Source organism: Lepisma saccharinum, chromosome 27 (genome assembly GCF_977018435.1).
Source record: "Lepisma saccharinum chromosome 27, izLepSacc3.1, whole genome shotgun sequence".
NCBI lineage: Eukaryota > Metazoa > Arthropoda > Insecta > Zygentoma > Lepismatidae > Lepisma > Lepisma saccharinum.
The window spans coordinates 5415300-5440566 of record NC_139255.1 but is presented as its reverse complement, the minus strand read 5'-3'; the positions used below and the strand labels follow the sequence as shown (position 1 = coordinate 5440566).

The 25267-nt window shown below is 40.3% G+C and overlaps 1 protein-coding gene across 36 annotated transcripts in view; it reads right to left on the bottom strand.

Annotated features, from left to right (window-relative positions):
- Window positions 1-25267, bottom strand: part of shot (dystonin-like protein short stop) — an 888743-nt gene that overhangs the window by 355681 nt on the left and 507795 nt on the right. The window contains exon 1 of one of the 36 annotated variants that reach the window (XM_083113170.1): window positions 4021-4034. The exons of the other annotated variants lie outside the window; for them this stretch is intronic. Coding sequence (XP_082969296.1) covers window positions 4021-4026 — 6 coding nt within the window. The 5' untranslated portion in view covers window positions 4027-4034. Of the gene's footprint in view, window positions 1-4020; window positions 4035-25267 lie in introns of those variants that run through there. 36 annotated transcript variants of the gene reach the window in all.

Genomic DNA, 25267 nt, shown 5'->3' with positions numbered 1-25267 from the left:
ATTTCTTGAATTGAGACGTCCTGAGTTGCGATATGATCATGGCAGCTACAATGGAACCACAGGTAATAGGACCTACGCAGAACCGTGTGTCCTGTGCAGTGGCGTACGCAAGGGGGGGGTTACCGGGTTTAAACCCCCCCTTGAGCTCTTGAAATATTATGGAAAATGCTGTAGAAAAAATTAAAAATGGCTAATTTATCACAGTCAAAGAACTGCGACAGTAATAATAATAATAATAATAATAATAATAATTTGGATTATTATTCCCATGCAGCATGAAGAAAAACACAACATTCCAAACACAATCTAAGCGGCCGCAAAGTTCAATTTTACAATTTTCTTTTGCAAAAAGTCGCGCAGTGACTCTTGCGAGAATTGTGAAAATTCCTTGCTTCGTCCTTATTGCAAACGTTCTTCCCGGTACTGATTTCACATCCCCTTGTGAACTCTCAAGTGATGCTGAGTCTACATCCACATCATTAAATAATGTCGAAGAATTTTGTGAATCACCTAGAAGGGATAAATGTGTTGGAATGTCTATAAAGTTACTTTACAACGAAAACATAGACTCAGTGGAATTTAGCAACATGTATTCTCGCGCTTCATCATCACCCTGGGTGAGTTCCATAGGTAAAGGTAATGTAAATTCCCCCGTGTATATAGCACCGTGCCATGAAGTCACACATAGTGGTGTGGTGGGCCCCAAAGATTCTTGATCTCGAACTATTTTGCAGGTGATGTGATCAGCACCATGCTCCGGCAGCCTTCATCCCCCAAGGTTGCTCTCAGGTACCCATTGCTATGAGGCTTGGTGCGGAGACAAGGCTGGATAAATTCCAACCAATTCCGGGAATCGAACCCGGATATCCCACGAAGTTGTCAGACTAGACCAGCGCGGCTCCTTGAATGAGTTTCATATTTCGATTATTTCAATAAATTTAATATATTTGCTTGTTTTTATGGATTTTCTTCACACTTAAAATGTCTCACTTATCATATACAAATAACCGTTGACTAGACAATTATTTTGAAACAAAAGAATTGTAATTTTGTTCTATTTCTTTCATAAATAGCAGCTGCATTAGTAGTAATTAAACTAATTAATTAATTATAAGAATTATTAATTAATTTATTATTATTATTAATTAATTAAAGTATAATAAAACAATGGTAATGTGAATTTGTAGAAAGTTTTCGAGATAACACCCCCCTTGATGAAATCCTGCGTACGCTACTGGTCCTGTGCATCGTACTCGCGCATGGAACGGAGGGCCAGAGTCTAGCAGGCTTCCTTATGGCCAGAGTTGAACTGATGGAGGGGAAGATGCGCGAAGACTTGCCGAAACTTCTTTACTTTGTTGTCGTTCTATATAACGCGAGTGCTTCCACCTACCGACAGGGACACTGCAAACAGCGCGTGCTTTGTTCTCTCCCACACGGCTCGCGTTCCCTTCGCGAGGGAAATTTGAACAGGTTGCCACATCCACAACTAAGGGTGGAGGAAGGCAACACTTATACACGAGAAGCATACATTTCAGTTGGCGAGAGGGAAATAATTTCCCATCTAAGGGCTTCAATAACTCACTGATATTTGCTTCCCCTTTCGAAGGACTCGCCCAACAGCACGGTCATTGTGGCAACAACAATCCGCAGAAAATAGGCCACTCAATGGTGAAAACTGTACCAGGTTCAGCATTCTGGTCTATTGGGTGTTACGGACATGGAGATAGGCTAAGATAGAACCTGGGAAAGGAATAGTGATAAGATATGGATCCAAATGTCTGGGTGAAGAGGTGGACAAACGTGGTAAGAACTAGGGTTAAGGTAATAGAGAACGTAGATCAGGTTATACTGTATCAATGTTAAGATTCACCAGGCAAGTAAAAATCTTGAGTCTGTTCATTTTTACACTAACTGGACTAACTGGCAAATATTGACATTAATATACTTCGATGTTTAGCCGTAACAAATGTATATCAACTATTTACAACAGTGCCTTTCCTAAATATTAAACAACAGCAGTAGTTTCCCAACAAGCAATATCCAACGCTTCTTTTTATAAGGGAAAATGAAAAATAAACTTGAACATTTAGAAAAGAAAATAATGGGTATTGTTACACACCCACAGACCTCAAAATGCATTATACTGTGATTGAGGTCATCATACACGTACAATGCACTGAAACATTCGTATGCATTATCAAAAATCCAGCAACTTGACTGTGCACATAAATAAAGTTCTAAATACATATGTATTGCTGCCTTTTGTCTATTCAAAAATAGTGGTATTACAATTTGAATTTGTGTATCGTAGTGCGATTGTGCATATGATGTGGTGCTGGTGGTACGTTACGCCAAGAATACTTCTAAACACCTCTTGTTCAAGTGATTTGGAAATAGTCACATTTTTACTAATAATGCATTCTATTTGGAGCCTGCCAGATGTTGACAAATTATATGCAGGAGATTACAATCCTTGCTTTGGCTCAACTAGCCTTAAAAGTACACGAAAATACAAGGAAATCCGTTTGAGATGTCAGAAAAGAAAACCTTTATACACAAGCGGTTAATGTACGTATCGGTAAGCAGTTTGTTGTAATATAAGCATAAAGGATGTAAGTTTCGAATGAGTGGAGGTTTACTGTCTTCAGCTGCGTGGCGACAGTAGCATGCATTAATACTAGAAAATTTCGCTTACCGTACGATATGTTTGCGCTTTTGTGACGTGATCACCAACTTTGTTACCATGCACATTAGCGCCGCCATGTTGCTGAAGTCTGTAAACCTCCACTCATTCGAAACTTACATCCTTTCTGCTTATATCACAACAAGCTGCTCGGAGATACGTACATTAACCTCTTGTGTATAAAGGTTTACTTTTCTGACATCTCAAACGGGTCACCCGGTATAACAATCCACAAAAACATAACCCCCATCCCCTTCCGTAAGGGTGCACCGGGTATACCATTCATTTGTTACTCTTGCTTAAAAAAAAAAAAAAAACTCAATTAACTCAAAAAACGTAATTAAAGAAAGACGGTTGATCGATACACTTCGTATCTCACAATCCACTGCACCTCAATATAACCCAAATAAACATGCTCTCTCTACATTTATGTCCTGTCTTACATAATTTATCTAATACATTTATCGCCTTAACCAGCACAACTCTTGACAAAAAGATTGAGAATTAGAGTTAATTTGTTTTCATCCGATCTCAAAATCCATACTCAACGCATTGCCTTAAAATTTGCAATACTCTATTCTTACAATTTAACTGCCTGTTAATTTGCGAATACCGGGACTTATCAGTTTCTTTGTATTCAAATTTGAAGATTTTGTCATGCACACAGATAATGATCGTATAAATTACAGTGTTTGTACCACATAAATATATTTTTTGAAAACTGAATCACTATAATTGCAATTACGTTTTACCGTATAGTCTAATTTAATACGCTCCTAATCAGATATCAGAAAAATGTCATGTTAATGAAATAATTACACACAAACATTTAATAAGTAACTTTTCATACGACTAATAGTTTGATCGATTAGTTTATCAGTTTCTGTCAGGATTATATTAAGAGACATTCCACAATCTTCGGAATGTACCACTACCACAATTTTATAATCTTTAGCAAATCAGTTAATACACTCTTATCAGACCAAAAAAGTGTCAAGGTTTCAAATCGTACAATAGCTATAAATTTCTTTAAATACTTATTAAAAATACCGGCGAAGTTCTGCATTTCTGCTACATGTGGCGTATTAAGAACCCACAGCCATACAAAACACTACGTAATTACCTACTCGAACCTACTCTATTAACTACAATTGGAACACATCCCTTCCAATGCAAAAACACTACACATAATGGATTGCAACCTTACTCAGTCTTGCTTGAAATTCAATATTTGTATAATAAGTATCGTTACAGAATAAAAAAAAGCTAAATAGTACATTACTATCATGCATTACGATTTGAATTTAATGTAGGAAAAATGCGTTAATACTAACCTTCATGTATCTCCAATGCTAGCAGCGTGCAAGAAACAAAATTGAGCATCTTAGTTCATTTAGCTAACAAACTGTTTAAACAGGTACATGAAATATGGACATGAAACTACTGAGTGGAAAATGAAAAATCCCTGCTCTATGTTTATCTCAAAACTATATATTCGATGAATGTGTCTAGCTGGAAAATACATCTAGGTTAACAAACACGCTTTAAGGTAGGAAACTTATTTAGTTTTTAAATTACAAAACAATTGCAGATCCATGTGAAATATTTCTCTGAATACATGATGTCTTCCACGATACTATATACGTAAGCAATGCATGGATTTTTATGTATCTAGGAATAAATAATTACATAGTTTTTCCCCTTTGTATGTGGTCAAGAAAGAGTAACAAATGTCGGCGAATTATAAGAATTTCAAGTTACATATTTTCAGGTATTTTGTGCCGCGGTGGTCTAGTCGGTATGGTGTCTGACTGCCACGCGGGAGACCCGAGTTCGATTCCCGGGTTGGGTGATCTAAGGTCGGAATTTTTCCGGTATAAAGCGGCTCTTGGGCCCACCCAGCCTCAAATCAATGGGCACCTGAGGGTAACCGTGGGCGGTAAAGGCGGACGGGGCGTGATGCTGATCACATCACCTCCAAAGTGGCCGATTGGGGTCCTACCTCCCACATCCCTTAAATGTGCCTTCGTAGCACGGTGCTATATGCACGGGGAACCTTACCTTTTATATTTTGAGGTATTTTACACGCTTTTGTATAAAATATATATTTTTCAAAAAATGAGATTTCGCTATTTCTAGTTTTCACTGAGTAACAGACATAATCATGAAACCAAACATTCAAAATGGATTATTAAATACACGTATATATGTCTGTGGAGTAAATGAATGAAAACAAGTCTTCTGCGCAAGTAGTGACGCGAGAGGGTCGGCCAATGAACGCGCGAGAGGAGATGTGAGTGCATGGAGGGGAAAACGTAGCTGCAGCTACCAGCAGTTTGCAGCAGCGCGCACTGCTTCAAAGGTCCAGTGCGCTCCTTTATGCTACAAAGAGTTCAGCAGCTTGACATGAAGTGCACAGCACCTCTCTCACCTACTTGTTTGCAACTTGCTTTTCGGAATCTGTTTGTTCCAGATGTCACGTCTTGTGAATCGCGCTGTTAACCCGGCACAAAGAGATTTGCCAACAAAAGCCACGGCATTAAATGTAAAAGACAGAATTCCGCCCACCCTCCCCCGCAACACCGGGTCGGTCACGACGTTAACCTTTCCCTGTCATCCTTTTGTCGCTCCATAATGAAATAATCACGCAGCGATTTGAGAAGGAAACTAGTTTGGAGTTTCTCAACTCTGAAGCCGCCAGGATTTGTCCAGTGATTCTTCGGTTTTATGGTCCTACAGGGTGACAAAAGATGGAACCGGCAGGAGGTCTGCTGAATGGACCACTGATATATTGTTAAACAAAGAGAAATATCATCACACTGCTCAAGTTCTGTGAGGGGGAAGGATCCTCAGTGATGCTGGGAAACATCAAGACCTGCCTCACAAGCTAGCAAAGTCGTTTATGGGATTATGGATATATTTTACGACTTAGATACCACACTGAATAGTCGACATCTTTATTAACGCACAAAGTCCTGTGCTGTAACAGGTTAAAAACAGGTGACAGATGAGAGATGCCCTGGGTTCAGCTAAAACATGACGTCGTGGCCTTGTAATCGATGGGTCCAGAGTTCGATGCTCGGTGGAGGCACATAGTGGCTCGGATCCAACTTTAAACTAGATCCAGTCCCGATTAGCCTTTCTGTACATAAAGTGGACTTTTTAAAAACTCATTCCATTAAGCTAAAGCCTGGAAATTTGATATTCCAATTCAAGTTTACTTCTTACGGCAACTGTAATAATAATAATAATAATAATAATAATAATAATAATAATAATAATCAAGTGTGGTGGCAGAAGGAAAAGTTACACATTTCAAAGACAAGTTCACAACAACGGCAACAATAGTTCTTTGTAAACTTGTTAACTAAACGTTAGATACATTGCATCATTTAAGTTTAGTTTGGATATTTTCACAAGAGTTCAGAAATTACCAACATTTGTAATATTTTAAATTTATTATTTATTAATAGTTAAATTAATTCTGCTTGTAGAAGTTGCCGCAAGGCAGACAATTTTGTTGGTACATAGTGGATGTCGATGGGGAATTTTTGAGTACATGCCCGGAGCTGAGAAACCTGTGAATCTACGTTCGAATCGCTGGTTAGCTAAGCTCTGCAACGTAAAGATCCTTAGGGGGCCACGGGCTGACAAGCAGCATTGCTTTGAGTGAAGCATGGTCAACACATCGAGTCCCATCGCCTCGGCTTTCTGACCTTTCTAGTCCAAAGTCTGGTGCTGTTGTTTCAAATAGTTCCCCCCGATTGTCCTCACGATACTGGGTCAACGCCGAAATTTTGGAATTCCCATTAGGGACAAAAAATAAACAGGTCGCATAAAAGGCAAGAGCTTTAACCACTTGGCTACGCGGGAATTGACCGGCCAGGATTTTCCCTATCCAAATAGATTGTAACAAGTGGTAGGTTCTTGGTAAACTCTTATCTCTTGGAGTGGACCGAAACGTGCGGTAGTTTGTTGGTGGGAACTCTGTTGGAGTGGATAGAAACAAGAAGTCGATTATTGGTAAACTCTCCGTTGGAGAGTGGATAGAAACAAGTAGATGTTTATTGGTACACACTGTTGGAATGAATAGAAACAAGCACATGTTTATTGGTACTCTCTGTTGGAATGGATAGAAACAAGCACATGTTTATTGGTACTCTCTGTTGGAATGGATAGAAACAAGCACATGTTTATTGGTACTCTGTTGGAATGGATAGAAGCAAGCAGATGTTTATTGGTACTCTCTGTTGGAATGGATAGAAACGAGAAGACTCTTATTAGTATTCTGTTGGAATGGATAGAAACAAGATGTTTATTGGAAACTACGTTGGAGTGGATAGATACCAGGAGACGTTTATTGGTGAACTTTGCTGGATTGAAACAAGCAGTTGTGATTAAAAACTCTGTTGCGACTGGGTAGAAAGAAGGAGTTGTTTACTGTACTACTCAATGTTCCTGTGAATCAGACACACTGCTCTGTCAAATTGACAGAGAATACTGCCGTAAGCACTTACGTACATCGACAACATAAAAATATATAATCGATAAACTGGTATGCAAACCAGTAGTTTTAATCCAAACTAATATATCGCAACTTCCTTACTGTAGGCCTAATGATCCTACTTGTTTAATCCGCTAAACAATGCAGGAAGATCCAATCATTGTTTAGAAGGCGATGTCTTTCCTTTGATACAATCATTGCGTCTTATTTTCTGCTTATTAGATCCGCTTGCTGCCTTGTTGAACGATGAAGCAAACAACACGTACAATGAGTTTACGTCTCGATTGTACATTGTGCTGTATCATCCATTTGAATTTGCCTGCCGTCACGCTAATTCACGCTATTATGTCGGTGCTGAAAGAAAAATTCTACAAAACATCACGTCATATCAGCAATCTTCGAATGGGCAGCAGGACTGTAGAAGGTAGGTAAATGAAGAAGTGTGGTGGTCATTTCATGCTTATTATAAGCGCGCTGCGGCTTGGGAGATATTAGTACGGTAGCGTGCGTATAGATTGAGCAGTAAAAGATGTAGTTACGCAGGTGAAATATGGAAGATGTATGCTCTGAAGTCTGAACATTACATTACAGTTGTTTCTTGTCTGTTACTTATCTTTGAAATTTTGAGTTTGTTCATTTTTATTTTGTCAATTGTTTAGTGTGTCACAGGCAACCAGTATCAGAAGGACAAGTAGACAGACTAACCTCTAGATCTCAGCCTTGTAACGAGATTGAGAGATAATCAACGAATCAACAGTCTGGTAATATTCGTGGTAACGAGTTAACACGAGAAAGAAGCAATGGACTTATAAGCGCTAACTTATAAACGTGCTAAGCGTTGATTAACTTGAACATAACATATACGCATTCTCAATATAAACATTATCACCGCCCGAGCTAGGTTCATGTTTTGATACCAAGGTCGATGATTGCTGACTTGAGCATACCAATTGTAAGAGGCGAAGAAGCTATACAATCAATCACTTGGTTTTTCAATCCCAATTACGACAAAAACATCGTCATACTCTGTATAAAAACCTTCAACGTGTAGGAATTCCATATCCATATCAACATTAATCTCTTAACCTTGTACTGTGATCATATTGATATTATATAGCTAAGCCTGAAAACACAACATTGCTCAATGTAAACATACTCAACCTAACTAGATCAAGACCACGTAATATCATTGAAACAGAAAGGACAACAGCATTCAAAAAGTAAAAATGAATGACAACTTCCGATATTAATGATTTGGAACGTTTATAAACATACTTGATCTGGCATATTTGGCTAGAAATAGCTAAGAATAGGCGATGAGAGCCAACAAAATGATGACTGACTCTCGCGGTAATCTCAACATAAATAAATAATTAAAAATTTTGTGAATGAGTGCAAGAACAATAAACTTTCATTAAGGTTAAATCGAGTTTCGTCTATCAGCACTTGAGATTATCGTTGTCTTTTGCTCGCAACATTAGGAGCGAAGGGTTAATTCCTAAAAGGGGTGTGGAGGTACGTCTAACAATTTTCTGTATACACTTTACCCGTATTGGACAACAAGCCTCTTTGTCAATGTCAGGATAAAGACTGCTTTTCTTCAGAGATCCTGCTGAAAGCTAAATGACCTTGATGAAATGTCTACAAATGAAGATAATTTTGTCAACACTTCTTGCCATTGTTCCATGTGACATTTCTGGGAAACTGCTGCCTTCTTCTTAATCTCCTGTGGCTCACATCGTTGGGATTCATAGTAAGTTACAGAGTTCAAATTATCCAGCACCAACCACTTTCTTTTTGTTCATGCTTTGGCGTGTCTCTCCAAACCGTTGAAACTATCAAAGATTAACCCAGACTTGGCATTTTTACTTTGTCTCATGGGCTGAAAGTATGCAACACAACAGAGCTGGATATATACTAACTTCCATAAGCTGTTGATGGAGATTTATGGGGAGCCATTTCAACTTTTAATATATGGGGTTGAGTCGACCATGCTATTTATCTTAGATACTGCAAACGTTATACCTCTGCCAATGGGGAGGGATGTAGGGGGGAAAGAATGATTTATGTCACGTGACAAAAATAATAGAGCCTAAAAAACAGAAAAATGTTAGTAAAAAAAAGTCGCCATGCCATACTAGCCTAGGTTTATTTCCATGATACCCTAAACGCGGCAACGATTAAGTCGGGCTACATGAGAAAAAGAAATGGCGTCATACATTACTGTGCAAGACAGGCAGACGAGAAATGAAACTTGGAAGGAAGAGGAAGATGAAAAAAGATCACACTGAAACGTTTCAGTCTTGAGATGTTTCTGGATGTCGGCCAGGAGAGCCATCCAGTGGAAAAAAGATAAAACACTTCCGCTTGAATTCCACAATGGCGGAAGCAAAGCAAAGGGGAAAGGGGCGGAATATATTGGACCTCTGACAGAAGTTGGAACAAGGTCATGGGGAGAACGTAAAGAATGAGAAAATGAGATAAAAAAAAATAGAAGACGTCTCGACTGAAACCACCCAGCTTCGGAAGGGTTCTTTTTGGTTGTGTGAAGGGGTTGATCCTCACCACCAGAGGCAGTGTTCGCTCAACTCCAAAAGGAATTCCCGCCCACAGTTTGAAAAGGCAGGGGCCTTTTTTTTTCCTGTCGGGCTTAAGAAAGGACGGCTAACTTTTGAAGCTGCCAGGAGACAGCCTACATAAACGTCGCATATTGGATTTGTCAGGGCTCACAATGGTGGAAGCTTACAAATAAAGTATATAAAAAAAGTCGCCTCGGCGCACAGGAAAGAACTGTCAAGACGACGACGTACAATGGAAACAATGGCTTCAGTTTCTCTGTTGCTTTCTCATAGTTGTGAATCTTATTTCTACGAATCCACAAATTCACAGCCTCATTTTCGAATGTCTTCCCATTGGGGCAGCACCATCGACTCAAGGTACTGCTGTGGCTGTCTCAATTTACTCGGAGGCCACTGTCTCTCAATTTACTCTGAGACCACTGTCTCTCAATTTACTCTGAGACCACTGTTTCTATCTGGGGATTCTAGTGCGCGAGTTGTCTGGGAGACGCCGGGGATTTTCCCCCCACAAATAATTTTATCCCTGGCTAAAGAAAATTATTTTTATCCGCGCCAGGGATGCTTTTATCCCCCACGTAACAAAGGCACTTGAAAAATCATTCGTGTCCTATCATGGGCCAGTCATCAAAGATTTCCCTGCCGAAAAGTATGCAGCCTTGTGTATTAAAGGACACCATTCTGTAACTGACCAATTTCACCGAGACAACAGCAGACTGTTTTCCACTTAAGCCTTCATGGCAAAGTGCTGATATTTTACATGTATGAAATTTAAGCCAAAGTACTTAGAACCGTCAGGTAATACCGTACCAGCTAACTGTAGACCAGGCGAAAACGAGAACAGGTCTCTGCGCAAGTAGTGACGCGAGACGGCTCCACCAATGAACAGTGAGAGAAACGTGATTGTGTAATGGGCGACGGGAGTTACCCGTTCTCTCTGTAAGCGTTGCAAACTTTTGAAAAGGATAATACCGAACGCACGTGGCAAACGGACACTATTTTTGTCTCCAGGTCCTAAGATTGGTTTAAGAATTTAGCAAATTTTGACAAGTCGTGCATTTAGCGTATGGACTAAGGTCTGGACTGTGCGTCCGTACATGCCATGAAATTTCCGTACATGTATGGTCAGGACCGTACGGTTGGCAACACTGCGCTTTCACCACTGGATTTTCCTCCTCTGCTGATATGCGCGGCCCTGCTCTACAGTTATCTGGGACATGGTATAGTTTAATTTACTAACGGGTAACAGAAATTTGCATCCCAACCCCCAACCCCCCCAAAAAAGCAAAAAACTTTATTGGCACAACGGTGGATTCAATCTTGAAGCTACACACCGTCCCAACTATCTCCGGAGCAGGAGAACGAAATCCAGTCTCTCCGCAAGTAGTGGCGCGAGGCGGCTTTACCAATTAACACTTGAGAGGGAACGGGATTGCGTGAAGGGGGAAAGCAACTGCAGTTATATATCCACCAAGCTTTCTGAAACCTCGGAAAATATGCGAACTACAGGCTGTAACTTAGCCTATCGACACTAGCACCACAGCCTCCACGCCAGGGTTTCAAATGTCTTGGTGGATCTATACCAGTCTTACCAGCAGCGTGTACTGCTTCGCTCTGCCCACTCGATTTCCTTCCCTTCTCTGCCGCTATGCGCGGCCTTGCTTCAGAGACAGTCGGGACAGAATGGTCAGTGGGTCTACAATTCTTCCGGACAAAAACTTTGCTACCTGCAAGGATGCGAAGACAGGTGAATTGTATTTTTGGAGATTGTTTACTTGGCAATGAACAACAGAATTACGAAATGGCATGTCACATAGTGGCGTTAAGAAGTGGGCTTTCAAATTTCGACTCTTAGGTAACTGGATGATCAAAATCCTTTCAGTGGCCTTCTCCAAGGTAAGATTTGACGGCAAAACAAAGGGAAAATATTATAAAGAAGCACCTTCACGCGTTTTAATTACAGGAATACGGCACAGAAGAATGGTCTTTCAACAACAAGATGCCTCCCCACACCAAAACTATTCAGCAGGTCCTTCTGGCTTCTCCATTAGAGGCACCAAGGTAGAAGAGAGAAAATTGCGAATCGCCGGTTACGCAAGCCTCCTAGCGGCGCGGAAAGAAGTTGGCTGGCAGGACTTCGCGCTATAATGGCCACTTCCATACAGCTTACCTCATTATGAGTAATTAGGCCTATCAAGGTTGCAATTAAGTCCATTGCGAGGGGTATGCTCACGCAGCGAAAATGACATGGAAAAGTTTCGTCAGTGTGTGACCTCAAGATCTTTGCAATAAGCTACGGGTTTAAGAGAGTCAGTTTGCAATGCTCAATGTGTGATGTTAACCCAACCTACACTGCAGAGGTTCCCATTGGGAGACATGAGAGGTAAGGGAAAGAATGGGTTTCAAAATTGAAAAAAAATAAAGAAAAACAAATCGCCATTAATATCTCTGCAAGTGAAGATTTCACTTAGTATTTGTAATTACTTGGTTGTATATAAACTACCGGGTGTCTATAAATTATGTATACAACTTCCTTTCCCTGTAGAATGAAAACTAAATTACATACGTCTTCTCTGTGGCAGGAAAACAGACAACTGTGAAAGTTTGGCAACGTTTGGGACTCCGGCGAGTGGTGGCGCTAGTGAGCTCAATGAACAAAAATGTGTGTGTGTGTGTGTCTCTCTCTCTCTCTCTCTCTCTCTCTCTCTCTCTCTCTCTCTCTCTCTTTTCTTGTGGAGTTAAAACTGTAAGACAAGTGCAGCGAAAGTTTAGAACAGTGCATCAACGAGTACCTCCAGCAGTGATCTCCGAGAAAGTGTAATACCGGGCAATATCTGCACCTTGCACGGATGGAAGTGGACTATCTTCTGGATATCCTACGAGCCACGAATAGTGCGCATGTGGAGACATACTGGGTGTGTTGCACAAAACTTTCACTTATGGTGAATGTTTAAGGCATAACAGTTCTTTGTGCTATATCGTAGTTACATTTTCCAAGCAACCTGAAAGTGTATACTTCACTTCTGGACACCCTGTATTTTACCAGTTTAAGGACAGGATTCAGTCTCTGAGCTATCAGCGTAACGTGCTGCTACAGTCAGAGGTACAAGGTTCGAACCCTGGTTTAAGCACAGTATTTCCCCCATCGTCGTGATTAACCTAAGGTGGAAAAAGCTACGTAAAATAACCGAATGATTGATTTGACTGATTTAGTTTATTTAACGTCGCGTTTCTGCAACTTCAGCAAATCGCGACTCATGATATGGTGGATGAAGGGACAATCACGAACACACATGGACAACACTACATGACCCGTAAAAACCGAAATAGATAGAACGAATATGCAGTTTTAGTGGAACTACGACAACGGGGATGAGTGATGAAGTGTATAAAACAATCATAACAGAATGAGGGGAGAGTTAATTTTCGTAACAATTTCCATTCTGGTTATTTGACATCACTCTATTTTTATGCTAATCGCGACGATGAGGATGAAATATTCGAAATACATAAAATGCCTTGATCAGTTTCAGAATCCAAAAACCTTGCGTTATATCGTGATTCTTACACTAAAATTCTGAATTTTATGTCAGCGACGGTTAACTTTTAGACTACGCATATGAAACCTTATTTTGGGTGAGAGGTTAGATAGAATGTTTGGTTGTAAACAACTTTTTCACACAAAAACAAAGGCATATAAAGTTCTAACGACATAATTGATGGTTTTTTTATTGTTTGCAGAATGATCATTGTGATGACAAGGACAAATGAACAGAGTTTAAAGCACAAGAAGTCACTCAAACAGAATTTATAAGCAAATTTAGCGTGAATCAGTCGTGGTATCATGTACCTTGCAGTCAGTCATTTCGGCCTTTCACAAAGGCGCAAACACAATGTTATTTATCATGGCGCAATGCAGAATGATAAATTTCCCAGTCAGAGAGAATCCCCCGCTCCCCCCGCAGGACGCGCCTTGCCTTTGGCAAACGCTGCTAGAGGCAGCGAGGAATTGCAATTTCGCACGGAGGGTGGCACGTCTCGAAGCGCTTGCATCATGCCGCCAAATCACACCTGCTTGGCATGCACCGTGCACACGGTACATGCATGCTTGAGAAACAACCGATAACATCTACGTTAAATGCACGGCAGTATTTCAATGTTCATTTGAGAGAGCAGTGTCTCCGGTTCACATAAACAGGGAATCTTACAATAAACAACTGCTTGTATCGGTCCACTCCAACAGAGTTTAGCAAAAAACAACTGCTTGTTTCAGTCCATTTCTACACGAAAAAGTCTACAGGCTAACTTAATAAACGCATAGTTAGTTCAGATGGGACCAGACTTAAGTGCATCTTCATCGGGAATCGAAATGATCTCTTCTTTACAAAATAATCTAATTAGACTACGATACCAATGACTTTGACAAGAAAATACAAATAAACAACTTTGCGTTTCAATCCAGTATGAACATCGACAACCAAACAACCGATTGTTTCAGTAGGTTTCCATGTTCCATGAAACCTTTCTTCAACAGGCAGTGTCCTACAGAGCTTCTTGCTTCAGTAGTTTCCAACGGCAATACCCCTTTTGTATTTGTAATTTTCTCTCAGTGTTGCTTTTCTGCCACTTTTAAGTAGTCGCGACGATGATGATGATACCGTGAAACTCATGACTGGATACTCGCAAAGAACATCCATGCATACGCCGGGATTTGAACCTGGGAACTTCGGTGGCAGGATCGAAGTTGACCGCATAACGCGGAAACGTCCTGTCAAATCAATGCTTGCTCAGTACTCTGCAACAGCAACTGGATTACCAAACAACTGCTTGCTCGGTCCACTGCAACAGCAAATTGACTAGCAAACAACTGCTTGCTCGGTCCACTGCAATAACAAATTGACTAGCAAACAACTGCTTGCTCGGTCCACTGCAACAGCAAATGTACTAGCAAACAACTGCTTGCTCGGTCCACTGCAACAGCAAATGTACTAGCAAACAACTGCTTGCTCGGTCCACTGCAACAGCAAATGTACTAGCAAACAACTGCTTGCTCGGTCCACTGCAACAGCAAATGTACTAGCAAACAACTGCTTGCTCGGTCCACTGCAACAGCAAATGTACTAGCAAACAACTGCTTGCTCGGTCCACTGCAACAGCAAATGTACTAGCAAACAACTGCTTGCTCGGTCCACTGCAACAGCAAATGTACTAGCAAACAACTGCTTGCTCGGTCCACTGCAACAGCAAATTGACTAGCAAACAACTGCTTGCTCGGTCCACTGCAACAGCAAATTGACTAGCAAACAACTGCTTGCTCGGTCCACTGCAACAGCAAATGTACTAGCAAACAACTGCTTGCTCGGTCCACTGCAACAGCAAATGTACTAGCAAACAACTGCTTGCTCGGTCCACTGCAACAGCAAATTGACTAGCAAACAACTGCTTGCTCGGTCCACTGCAACAGCAAATGTACTAGCAAACAACTGCTTGCTCGGTCCACTGCAACAGCAAATGTACTAGCAAACAACTGCTTGCTCAGTCCACTGCAACAGCAAATGTACTAGCAAACAACTGCTTGCTCAGTCCACTGCAACAGCAAATGTACTAGCAAACAACTGCTTGCTCGGTCCACTGCAACAGCAAATGTACTAGCAAACAACTGCTTGCTCGGTCCACTGCAACAGCAAATGTACTAGCAAACAACTGCTTGCTCGGTCCACTGCAACAGCAAATGTACTAGCAAACAACTGCTTGCTCAGTCCACTGCAACAGCAAATGTACTAGCAAACAACTGCTTGCTCAGTCCACTGCAACAGCAAATGTACTAGCAAACAACTGCTTGCTCAGTCCACTGCAACAGCAAATGTACTAGCAAACAACTGCTTGCTCAGTCCACTGCAACAGCAAATTGACTAGCAAACAACTGCTTGCTCAGTCCACTGCAACAGCAAATTGACTAGCAAACAACGGCTTGCTCAGTCCACTGCAACAGCAAATTGACTAGGAAACAACTGCTTGCTCAGTCCACTGCAACAGCAAATTGACTAGCAAACAACTGCTTGCTCAGTCCACTGCAACAGCAAATTGACTTTGTTCCAGTTCACTGCAACAGCAAAAGGGCAGCACACAACTGCTTGCTTCGGTCCACTATAACAGCAAATCTCTCATCAAAACTGCCTGATTTAGTCCACAGCAAATGTTCCATCAAAAACACAGTTTCATCCATGCAAATGAACCGCTTGTTTCTACTTAAAATACCCGAATACCGTCATCAATTATTACTAATTCACAAGTGAATTCCAGTCCGAAACAGTTTAGAACTGATTACTGCAGTATCACCATGAACGAAGCATCGAAACATCCTACTTATTAGACGAAACGTTCGATGTCACTGTTTCTCAAGGACCGTACGTAATACATTGCACTAAATGAGTTCTCAAGTGTTTTTCACTTGATAATGGAGCTGGGACCGCAAACAACCCGAACCGAAGAAGCCATTAGCTTATCTACAAGCATTGATAAAGGAATGATGCTCCCTTTTGAGTGGATTGAGTGGGTTAATATGCTATGGAGGGTAGTAATCAGCAAAGTTGAAGAAAGAACCTCTGCGAGAACCATGTTCTTTGTGTCAAGGACAGACATCTCTGAGATTTTGAGGCAACAGATTTAAAACGTTGTGCACTGAAGGGAGTACCAATTCCTAACTTCTTGCGAGATGAATGATGACATGTTATTATACAGTGGGCCATAAGCCACACATTATTTCATAAGTGAAACAGATATTTGCTTCATATCGTATCACATATTGAACATTATGTTCAGAATATCTGCATCGTTATCGGAACACAATGAATACGACGCCATGTTCGGTGAGCAGTTTTGCGAAGAAACTGCGTCATATTCAGTTGCGTTACGATACAAATATTCTGGACACAATCTACCTATCTAATATATAAAAATGTATGTACATGTGTGTGTGTGTGTGTGTGTGTGTATTTATATATATATATTATATATATATATATATATATACATATATATTTATATATGTATGTTCCGGCATCTCTCGAACGCCTGGAGCGATTTCAACCAAAATTGGAACACGTTTCACTTGCAATCTCGAAAGAAATACTGTGGGGGTAAGACTCCCCTGGCACGCATGGGGGTGGGGGTAGGAAGGGGGTGACGTAAAAATAATCTAAAACGACCGATATTAATGTGGAATCCATAGTTTTCGGGGTCGATAAGATGAATACGGGACACCCCCAATGTCGTTCAATTTATTTATTCTTGCTCTTGGAGGTGGAATTAAAAATGTTGTTCATAAATTGTTAAATTTATATTATAGTGAATTTGTAAAATATATTACTTTATAATTTGTATACTGTACTTATACTTTTAAATACGTACATGTAAATCAAATTAGTTACATTTTACATTATAGTTAGACTTCATTATTTTCCTGTCTAATAGAAAATTGGGATAAATAAATAGCCGGGCAATCAGCTAGTGTTCAATATAGATATAGAGTCATTGGAGATATCTGTTGTACTTATCATAACGTGGATGCAACGGGAATTAAGGCCCACTCTGTATGCTTGTCCCTTGCACAGTGGCGTATTTATGACACATTCTGGGGTTTATTTTAACCATTACAACATGTGAATTTGTTCCTTCCACTTCAGGATATTCAAATTTATGCACTTAAAATAAGCATCGTAACGTCAACAAGAAGAACTCGAACCAAACACCCAAACTTTATAAATCGCTTTTAGCATACGGACAGTTACGAAGAGAGGCGTGTTATAAACGGCAATTGACTCTCTTATCTATAATTGGTGATTATCAGACCCCGATTTTTTATGTAATATCAAAGTACAAAATATGTACATAAATATGTAACAATAATTGATAAAATATGTACCTAAACATGTAGTATCATAGATTATATAATAATAATAATAATAATAATAATAGAGTATCCAAGCAATTTCAAGAATTCTGCTGGATATTTATTTCATTTGAACATATTTAACAATTTTAGGACTAAGTTGTTCAAATTAAAATTTGTATCAAATTTATAAACTCAAAAAATCTCAGCAACGTGCACATACTTAAGGAACCAATTCTGTCAAATATTAATTACTTTTCACATCGCAAATTATTGTACTGTATAATATGTAAATATGTAAGAAAGCTTTTTGTAACTTTCGAAACAAATTGTAAAAAATCATCTACAAATCGAATGAAAATACTACATAGCTACTTTGGTACATTTTTGTACAAGGGAACATACTGTGTAAGTAGCTTTCTTGTCCACCGATGGCTAGTTTATAGGTGTTTTTCCTAAACTAAAACCGAAACTAAAATATGTAACCAGAAAGGGTGGGTGGGTGGGGGAGAAACTTCAGCATTTTTCGATAAATAAGTTCGTGATTTTTTCTTTCAGTCTGTCTTTCGACTTGGCAGTCAATTTTAGTGACCGTAAGCACTAAGCATCTCATTGATTAGAAAATATGACATCACATGAGATACAAATTTTCTTCATCATGTGTCAGAGATCGAAAATACAGGAAAAATGATCAAGATAGGAAAAAATACCGAAATATGTTGTTTATATAAAGTAAACTGTATGTAAAATCATAGCAAATATGTAGCATAAAACGTATGCAAGATCATGTCAGTTGTATAATTCGTTGACATTTTCCTGTTCAAGGTATGTATCTAGAAAGGAATAGAATATGTAATTGCATACACATCCGGGCAGTGATCACAAACTAATAAACATATCTCATACACACAAATTCACATTTTGTTCATGAACTTTAAACTCGAAGTAATAATTTCATTATTTTCTATGTACAACCCACTTCAGATTTTGAATGCATAGGATACAAAAAAAAAGATGTTTGAAAATATTTACTTATGAACGTAGTAAAAACACATTTTACAGGAATTCTTTCTTTCATTATACGTTACGTGTAGGATTACCTCGTAGTGGCAACTCTGTCGCCTTGTAATCAAGGGGCTTCGGGTTCGATCCCGGTGGTGGGATATTGGACAGTGGTTCGGATTCCACCTTAAACTGTAGGTCCAGTCTCTTCCAGCGTATACGAGCGTAAAATTGTACTCAAAGAAGCTTTAACCTGATAGGTTAAGTTTATTTTATACCACTCCGTGAGGAGGGACGTCTGTGTTTCTTCTTGGCGCCTGTTTCTAACGTAGTATGGTCTAATATTATTGTGGCGCTCTCTTGGCCTTTTGTAGGAGACAAATGCACAACCTTTGGGACATGGGAATGAGAGTTTTATCCATATGGACATCATGTGAACGATATATAGCGCGTGAGTGCAGGTGTGTGCGAACAATGCAGAGCACTTGTTAAAGAAAAAAATAGACTGTCTCACATAAATCTCTCGGTACCACTCCTTGCATTCCAAATGCGAACTGCCTTCCAAGAACTATATTGTAGATGTTCCTTCTTAGAAGCACAGGTTCTTCTCGAGTCCCAAGTTCCACAAATGCTTTTGGTTGAGACACATTGACAAGGGACATTGCGTATTTATATATTGTCATGCTGTAACAGTAAAATACTAACTAATAATTAGAAAACGAGGGAAGAAGTTATTCAAGTTTACAAGAATGGGTCTAATTGTACATATTTTAGGAGCGTTACAGACACCTGCAGCCAAATTCAGTCAATCCAAAACAAGAATCTAATATGTCCCATATGATGCAACTTCTTCAATAATGGGTATCACAATATTCAATAAATGTCAAACACGTCAAATTTGTTTGCAACTTTTGTGAACACGTGTGCACACACGTGCACTTGTTTACAACAATAGGGGGAGCGAAAAACAATAGGTGTTATTTGGTTTCTAGCCAAAACAATTAACAAATAGGCGTTAATTGGTTGTTAATTGGGTTGTACTGAAATCATTTCTACTCACAATGTCACAGTCAAGACAGGAGGTAGAATACTTTCTTCGCCAACAGAACCACAAGCACGGTTCTCTGTATAATTCATGTATATTCAAGGAAAAAAAGGAATTTCGGTTGTTCCGTCCTAGCACCTTGAAGGATGTTCCTGGCACAGAATGAAATATCCCCCAGATGACAAAAAATACCCTTCCCACTAAAAAATTGCCTGTGCTGGATACATGTATGTCAATAACATATCCAAGTTTCAATAATGAAGTTTTTTAAAGTCCAGATCGGCTAATCGGGACTGACCTACAGCCATGACGGCACATTTAGGGGATTTAGGGTAGGGTCCACACATTCTCGATCTCTGCCATCTTGAAGGTGATGTGATCAGCACCACGCTCCGGCCACATTTAACTCCCCCAACCCGGGCTGTCCCCCAGGTACCCATTAATTTGAGCCCCAGAGCCGCTTTATGCGGGGACAAGGCCAGAAGAAATGCCGACCTTAGATCACAACCCGGGGAATAGAACCCGCGGGGACGTCTATGCCATCGGTTAGACACGAAACTGGGAGGGGAAGGTATTAATTACGTTGTTTGTAGTGTAGAATTTTACGAGGAATTGAAGGCATGCATATACAGAGCATTCCATGACATTCGCTACGAGACTCGGCAGCAAGCGGCCCGGCATCAGCGCTTGTCTTTCCCGGTGAACGGGTCCGTGACAGTCGCTTATATTAAACCTCGTAAAATAGTTTAGAGTAACAGGGTCAGTTCTGAATAAAAGTGGAAAGAAAATGGGGAAATAAAGTATACAAAGACAATCCGCACACCATCCGTGAGTTAAGGGAGAGTATTGTACGAGAAATCGGGAGAATTACAGTAGACGAACTTGCACGTGTAAATGCCAATTTCCTTCGGAGATGCCAGGAATGTGTTGCAGCAGAGGGACATCATTTTCAACACCTTCTGTAGTCAAGGTTAGTACACAATATGAAAACTGTAATTTTAATAGCCGACTCTAGCGACTGTCGCGGACCCGTTCACCGGGAAGGACAAGCGCTGATGCCGGGCAGCTTGGCGCCGAGTCTCGTAGCGAATGTCAGGGAATGCTCTGTATTTACTTTTCAAAATATAAGGGCGTCGCGAGTATAGTTCGCACAAGGCCTAGCGTTTCCGTTTGTCACATATTTTCCGCTAGTTTTTGCTCCAAAATTCCCAGCTGCTTGGAAATATTCCTGTCAAGAACACCATTGTGGTTTCATCCTGATAGTTGATTTCCTTAAAACGACGCAAGCCTAAAAAAAGGGTGAGCCCTAACCGAACTGAGGAATCCGAAACGTTCTTGGCCCCCGTTGGAAACGCATCTTGATCTGCTCAGTAATGGGCTAAGCAGCAGGCGGACCTGGCAATCGAAACCGGTTCAAAATTCCAATGCTCCACACGCTGAGGGTGTGAAAAACAAAAACATCACAAAACAAGACGAAGACTCAAAACACAAAAGATCAAATACTGAGAGGAAAAAGCGACAGCGATTGAAAGAATCCAGAATCAAGATCGAATCCTCGCCGACCAAGAAGGGAGTGTCTTCACAGATTACTGACCGAGGAAGCATGCCATGTATATCCGTGGCTTTCCAAGGAACTCTTTTTTTTATCCTGATACATATCGGGTGTTCGGTGTACATGCCTATGCATATTAAGGGACCAAGGGATCTGCTGTTGTATTCACCGTTGTGTACCTGCGGCAATGCAAAGATGGTCGGTAAGACAAAAGGACATTGGCGTTCAATGCTAATAAGCCATAAATTATTCTTCGAATATAAACATGCACACCTTTTGACTTCTTCCTCGGGGTAATGGGGTAGGGACTTTGTGAAAGGATAAAAGAGCATGCTGTAGTTATGGAAACAAGCACTCGAAGTGTTTGGGAAGGAAAACCGTAAGCCACAACGGTGAGAAGGCGTAAGAAGCATACTAGACAAATTGACTGCGTTAATGGGTAAGAAAAAGGCATCAAAACAATATGACACGTCAAGAATAATGATGACTACTGTTTGATACGCACCCACTTATTGTATCATTTTAGGTGTTTAATATGTTTAAAATGTTAATTGTCTATTATGACGTAATTTGTTTTGTTCAATTGGGTAGTCTTTTATGGTTATGGACAAACCTTAAAACATTTGATTGTGGGTTGTGAGGAGAGAGATATTATGGATGTTGCTGGAATAATGGAAGTGATTTTGGAAATGTGAATGTTTTAATTATGTAGTGAAGAAGTATTATGATCTAAATACAGTTTTGTTTGTAATAAGAAGTTTAATTGTGAGTTCAAGTGTAATATATTAACATTAACTGACTTCTAAATATAGTTTTGTGTGCGAGAGTTAGTAAAGTTTACGTAAGCATATCCTTATCTGATTTCCCACAACCTGAGGGCTTCATAGTAGGCTGATAAGTCTCAGGCTCACCGTTGAGGAATAAACGTAAGTAGTTCCATTGAAAATAATCCGGGGAACGTAGCATGTTTTAATAAGAAGGAAAGAAGAATTGAATTGCGAGCAACATTATCCAATGCAAAATCAAAAATATCTAGCAATTTTTAAATGTTTGCCAGAAAAATTACGAATAGAATTTAGAGAAGTTTCTTTTGAGATCACTTTATGTTGACACAAGGTTATCCACATAGCATTTACAATTTAAATTGGGATTCAAACAAGTGTGTAAGGTGCCTCCACGGGAGATCGAGCCTGAGATCCCCTAATTGTAAGAGGACAGCGTTAGCCACCCACACTATGGCAAATAGTCACTCTAAAAAGTAGCAGCTTCTTCTGTTGCTTCTGTCGTAAATATATTGATAGCTTTATACATGTGTATTTCTGGAGGATATGGATGAAGCCATGTGTGTGCTACCATGACAAAGAGTTGAGGGAAACGCAAATTTTGGCCATTTTTTGTGGGCAGCATTTTTCAGTTGCAGCCCCAGTTTTTAGCTTACAAGAACCTAATGCAATATATATTCCAAATAAATAATCTTACAAAGTGTAGCAGTCATTGTGACCACTGCTTCTCTAATAGATTGTGTGTGTGTGACAGGGGGGGGTGGGGGTGTAGTTTACACTTGTTACGGCATGCATTCTAGTGCATCTACGTGTGATTTACATTCCCTGTGCTCTAGATATGTGCGACAGTTTCGTGGCACAGTATGCCTATTTTCCCAACACTGATGTCTAGACAACACCAAAACGAAACCACTCGTAAAATCTAAACGGATGCAAATTTTGGCACATGTAATTTCACAGCGGTTTATCCAAAGGGGAGGAATTCTCGGTTGCGGTCTTAAAGAGTGACTCAAAATTGATATCAGTGCTACTCACCACCCGGCTAGTTCATAGAAACTTCAGTACAACAGACTTCCATTATACATACCTGGAACAGAAAGAAAAAATACATTCGAGGATATCGACAAGAAAAGCATAATCAATTAAAGTGTATAAAATATAAAGCTCGCTTGCAAATATTTTACAGTAAGAATGATAGCTTCCCTTTTGAATTAAAAGTCACTGATGAGAGCAAATACCAGAGAAAGATGATTGCCGCCCTTCGAAGAGTCCTTTATTTATGTCTATGGGAGTAGAGCCAAGTTAAATATTGTTTTGGCACAAGATGGAAGTGGCGTTCAAGTGAGGTCTTCACTCCCTGCAGATGAGAGAGACATTCACGTGAAGCCTTCACTCACTCCCTGCAGATGAGAGTGACATTCACGTGAAGCCTTCACTCACTCCCTGCAGATGAGTGACATTCACGTGAAGCCTTCACTCACTCCCTGCAGATGAGAGTGACATTCACGTGAAGCCTTCATTCACTCCCTGAAGATGAGAGTGACATTCACGTGAAACCTTCATTCCCTGCAGATATGAGTGACATTCACGTGAAGTCTTCACTCCCTGAAGGTGAGAGTGACATTCACGTGAAGTCTTCGCTCCCTGAAGGTGAGAGTGACATTCAAGTGAGGTCTTCGACATTCAAGTGAAGATATCACTCCGTGAAGATGCGGATGACATTCAAGTAACGTTTTCACTCCGTGAAGATGCGAGTGACGTTAGCTTTTGAGAACACTGAAGCATATCCGAAACCGACCCGGCTATTATCTAAAGATAATCTCTTCGACATTCGCTACCAGGAAAGTCTCAAGAATTATTAACTTCCGTTTTGTTATTACCACTCAACGTATTCTCAAAAAAAACCACCTGATGGATCTAGCATTTATTTTATCCTTCTTTGCTTGGACGGAGATTATATCCTAATCACCTTGCAACCCGCTTTAACTCTCCTGTAGTTTCGGGTTGCCAACAGCTAAGGCGCAGGTGAAGATTAGTTTGTCACAGTTTCAAAACTGCACAAACACAATCCACATTTTCTCTCTACACGAAAGTGTGTGTGTGTTAGACGCACTTTTATTCCCGTCTGCCAACCCACAGCTTCATTTGCGTCGACGTGCGAGGCTGTTCCACTGCGTAGAAGAAGAAACCTGCCCATCAGGTCTCCCACTAGAGTCGGTACAACACACGTCTACTTACATCAACAAAAGAATGGAAACATCAGGCGCTCAGCAACTTTACACTGTTCCTCCGTGTCTTCGTTGATTGCACAAGAAAAAGTTTCCTCTCTCTCTCTCTGTACGCCTTCTCGCCTCTTTATCACGTCACTCATCCCCCTGACCCTCCGGTTTGCAGGGTCATTCCTGCAAAGGCTTTCTTTATTCTCTGTGACATTCGCTGAAATGGAAAACACCGCGACTACAAGGGAGATAAGCTCGGATCTTCCCTTCGCAGACCAATTACTGGCAAATGCTGAATGACTCGCATTAAACATTAGATAGTGGGAGGTCTCTGAATTAGTAGAAAGAGGGGTACGATACTCTCTGTCTGTGACCCTAGAAGTTAGCAATGTGAGAGGCGCTCAAGGTGTATATTTACTTGAATTGTCAAAATGTCCAGGAGTAGCAAACAAAACATGTCGAGTTCTAGATCATAGAGTTGTCCCCACGTTGAGTTGCAAGCGGACCTTGAGTCCATTATAGAAGTACATAAATGATTGGACAGAATGAAATGATAATTTTGAGTGTCAGCAGTTGGCCTATTTGCACCCATCATATTATACAAGGTCAAGCCCATTACATCCATAAACCGTGAGCAGGGTCTACCTACAGACGGTAGATCATCCAACGAGTTACGGGGTGACGTGTGGTCAGCACGACAAACCCCCAGTCGTCGTTGTGATTTGCTTATGGAAAATAAAAATGCTCGCTCTATAAAGTTTTCGCCCATCACAGCCATCTTTTGGTATTATTAGTTACAGCCGGTTCTATCAGTTCTATCTTTAAAAATGCTTTCTATCTTAACCTAAGCAACAATAGAGGTGTGTGTTTTTTAAATTTTCCAGATCGTGCAAGTATTCGGAGTCATTTAGTCTATAACAATTGACACGCTTCAATGTTTTCCATGTTTTCTGCAGATAGAACATGCGACCTGGTTTGTTTTTTCTGGACATTTACAACAGTCCTCTCTT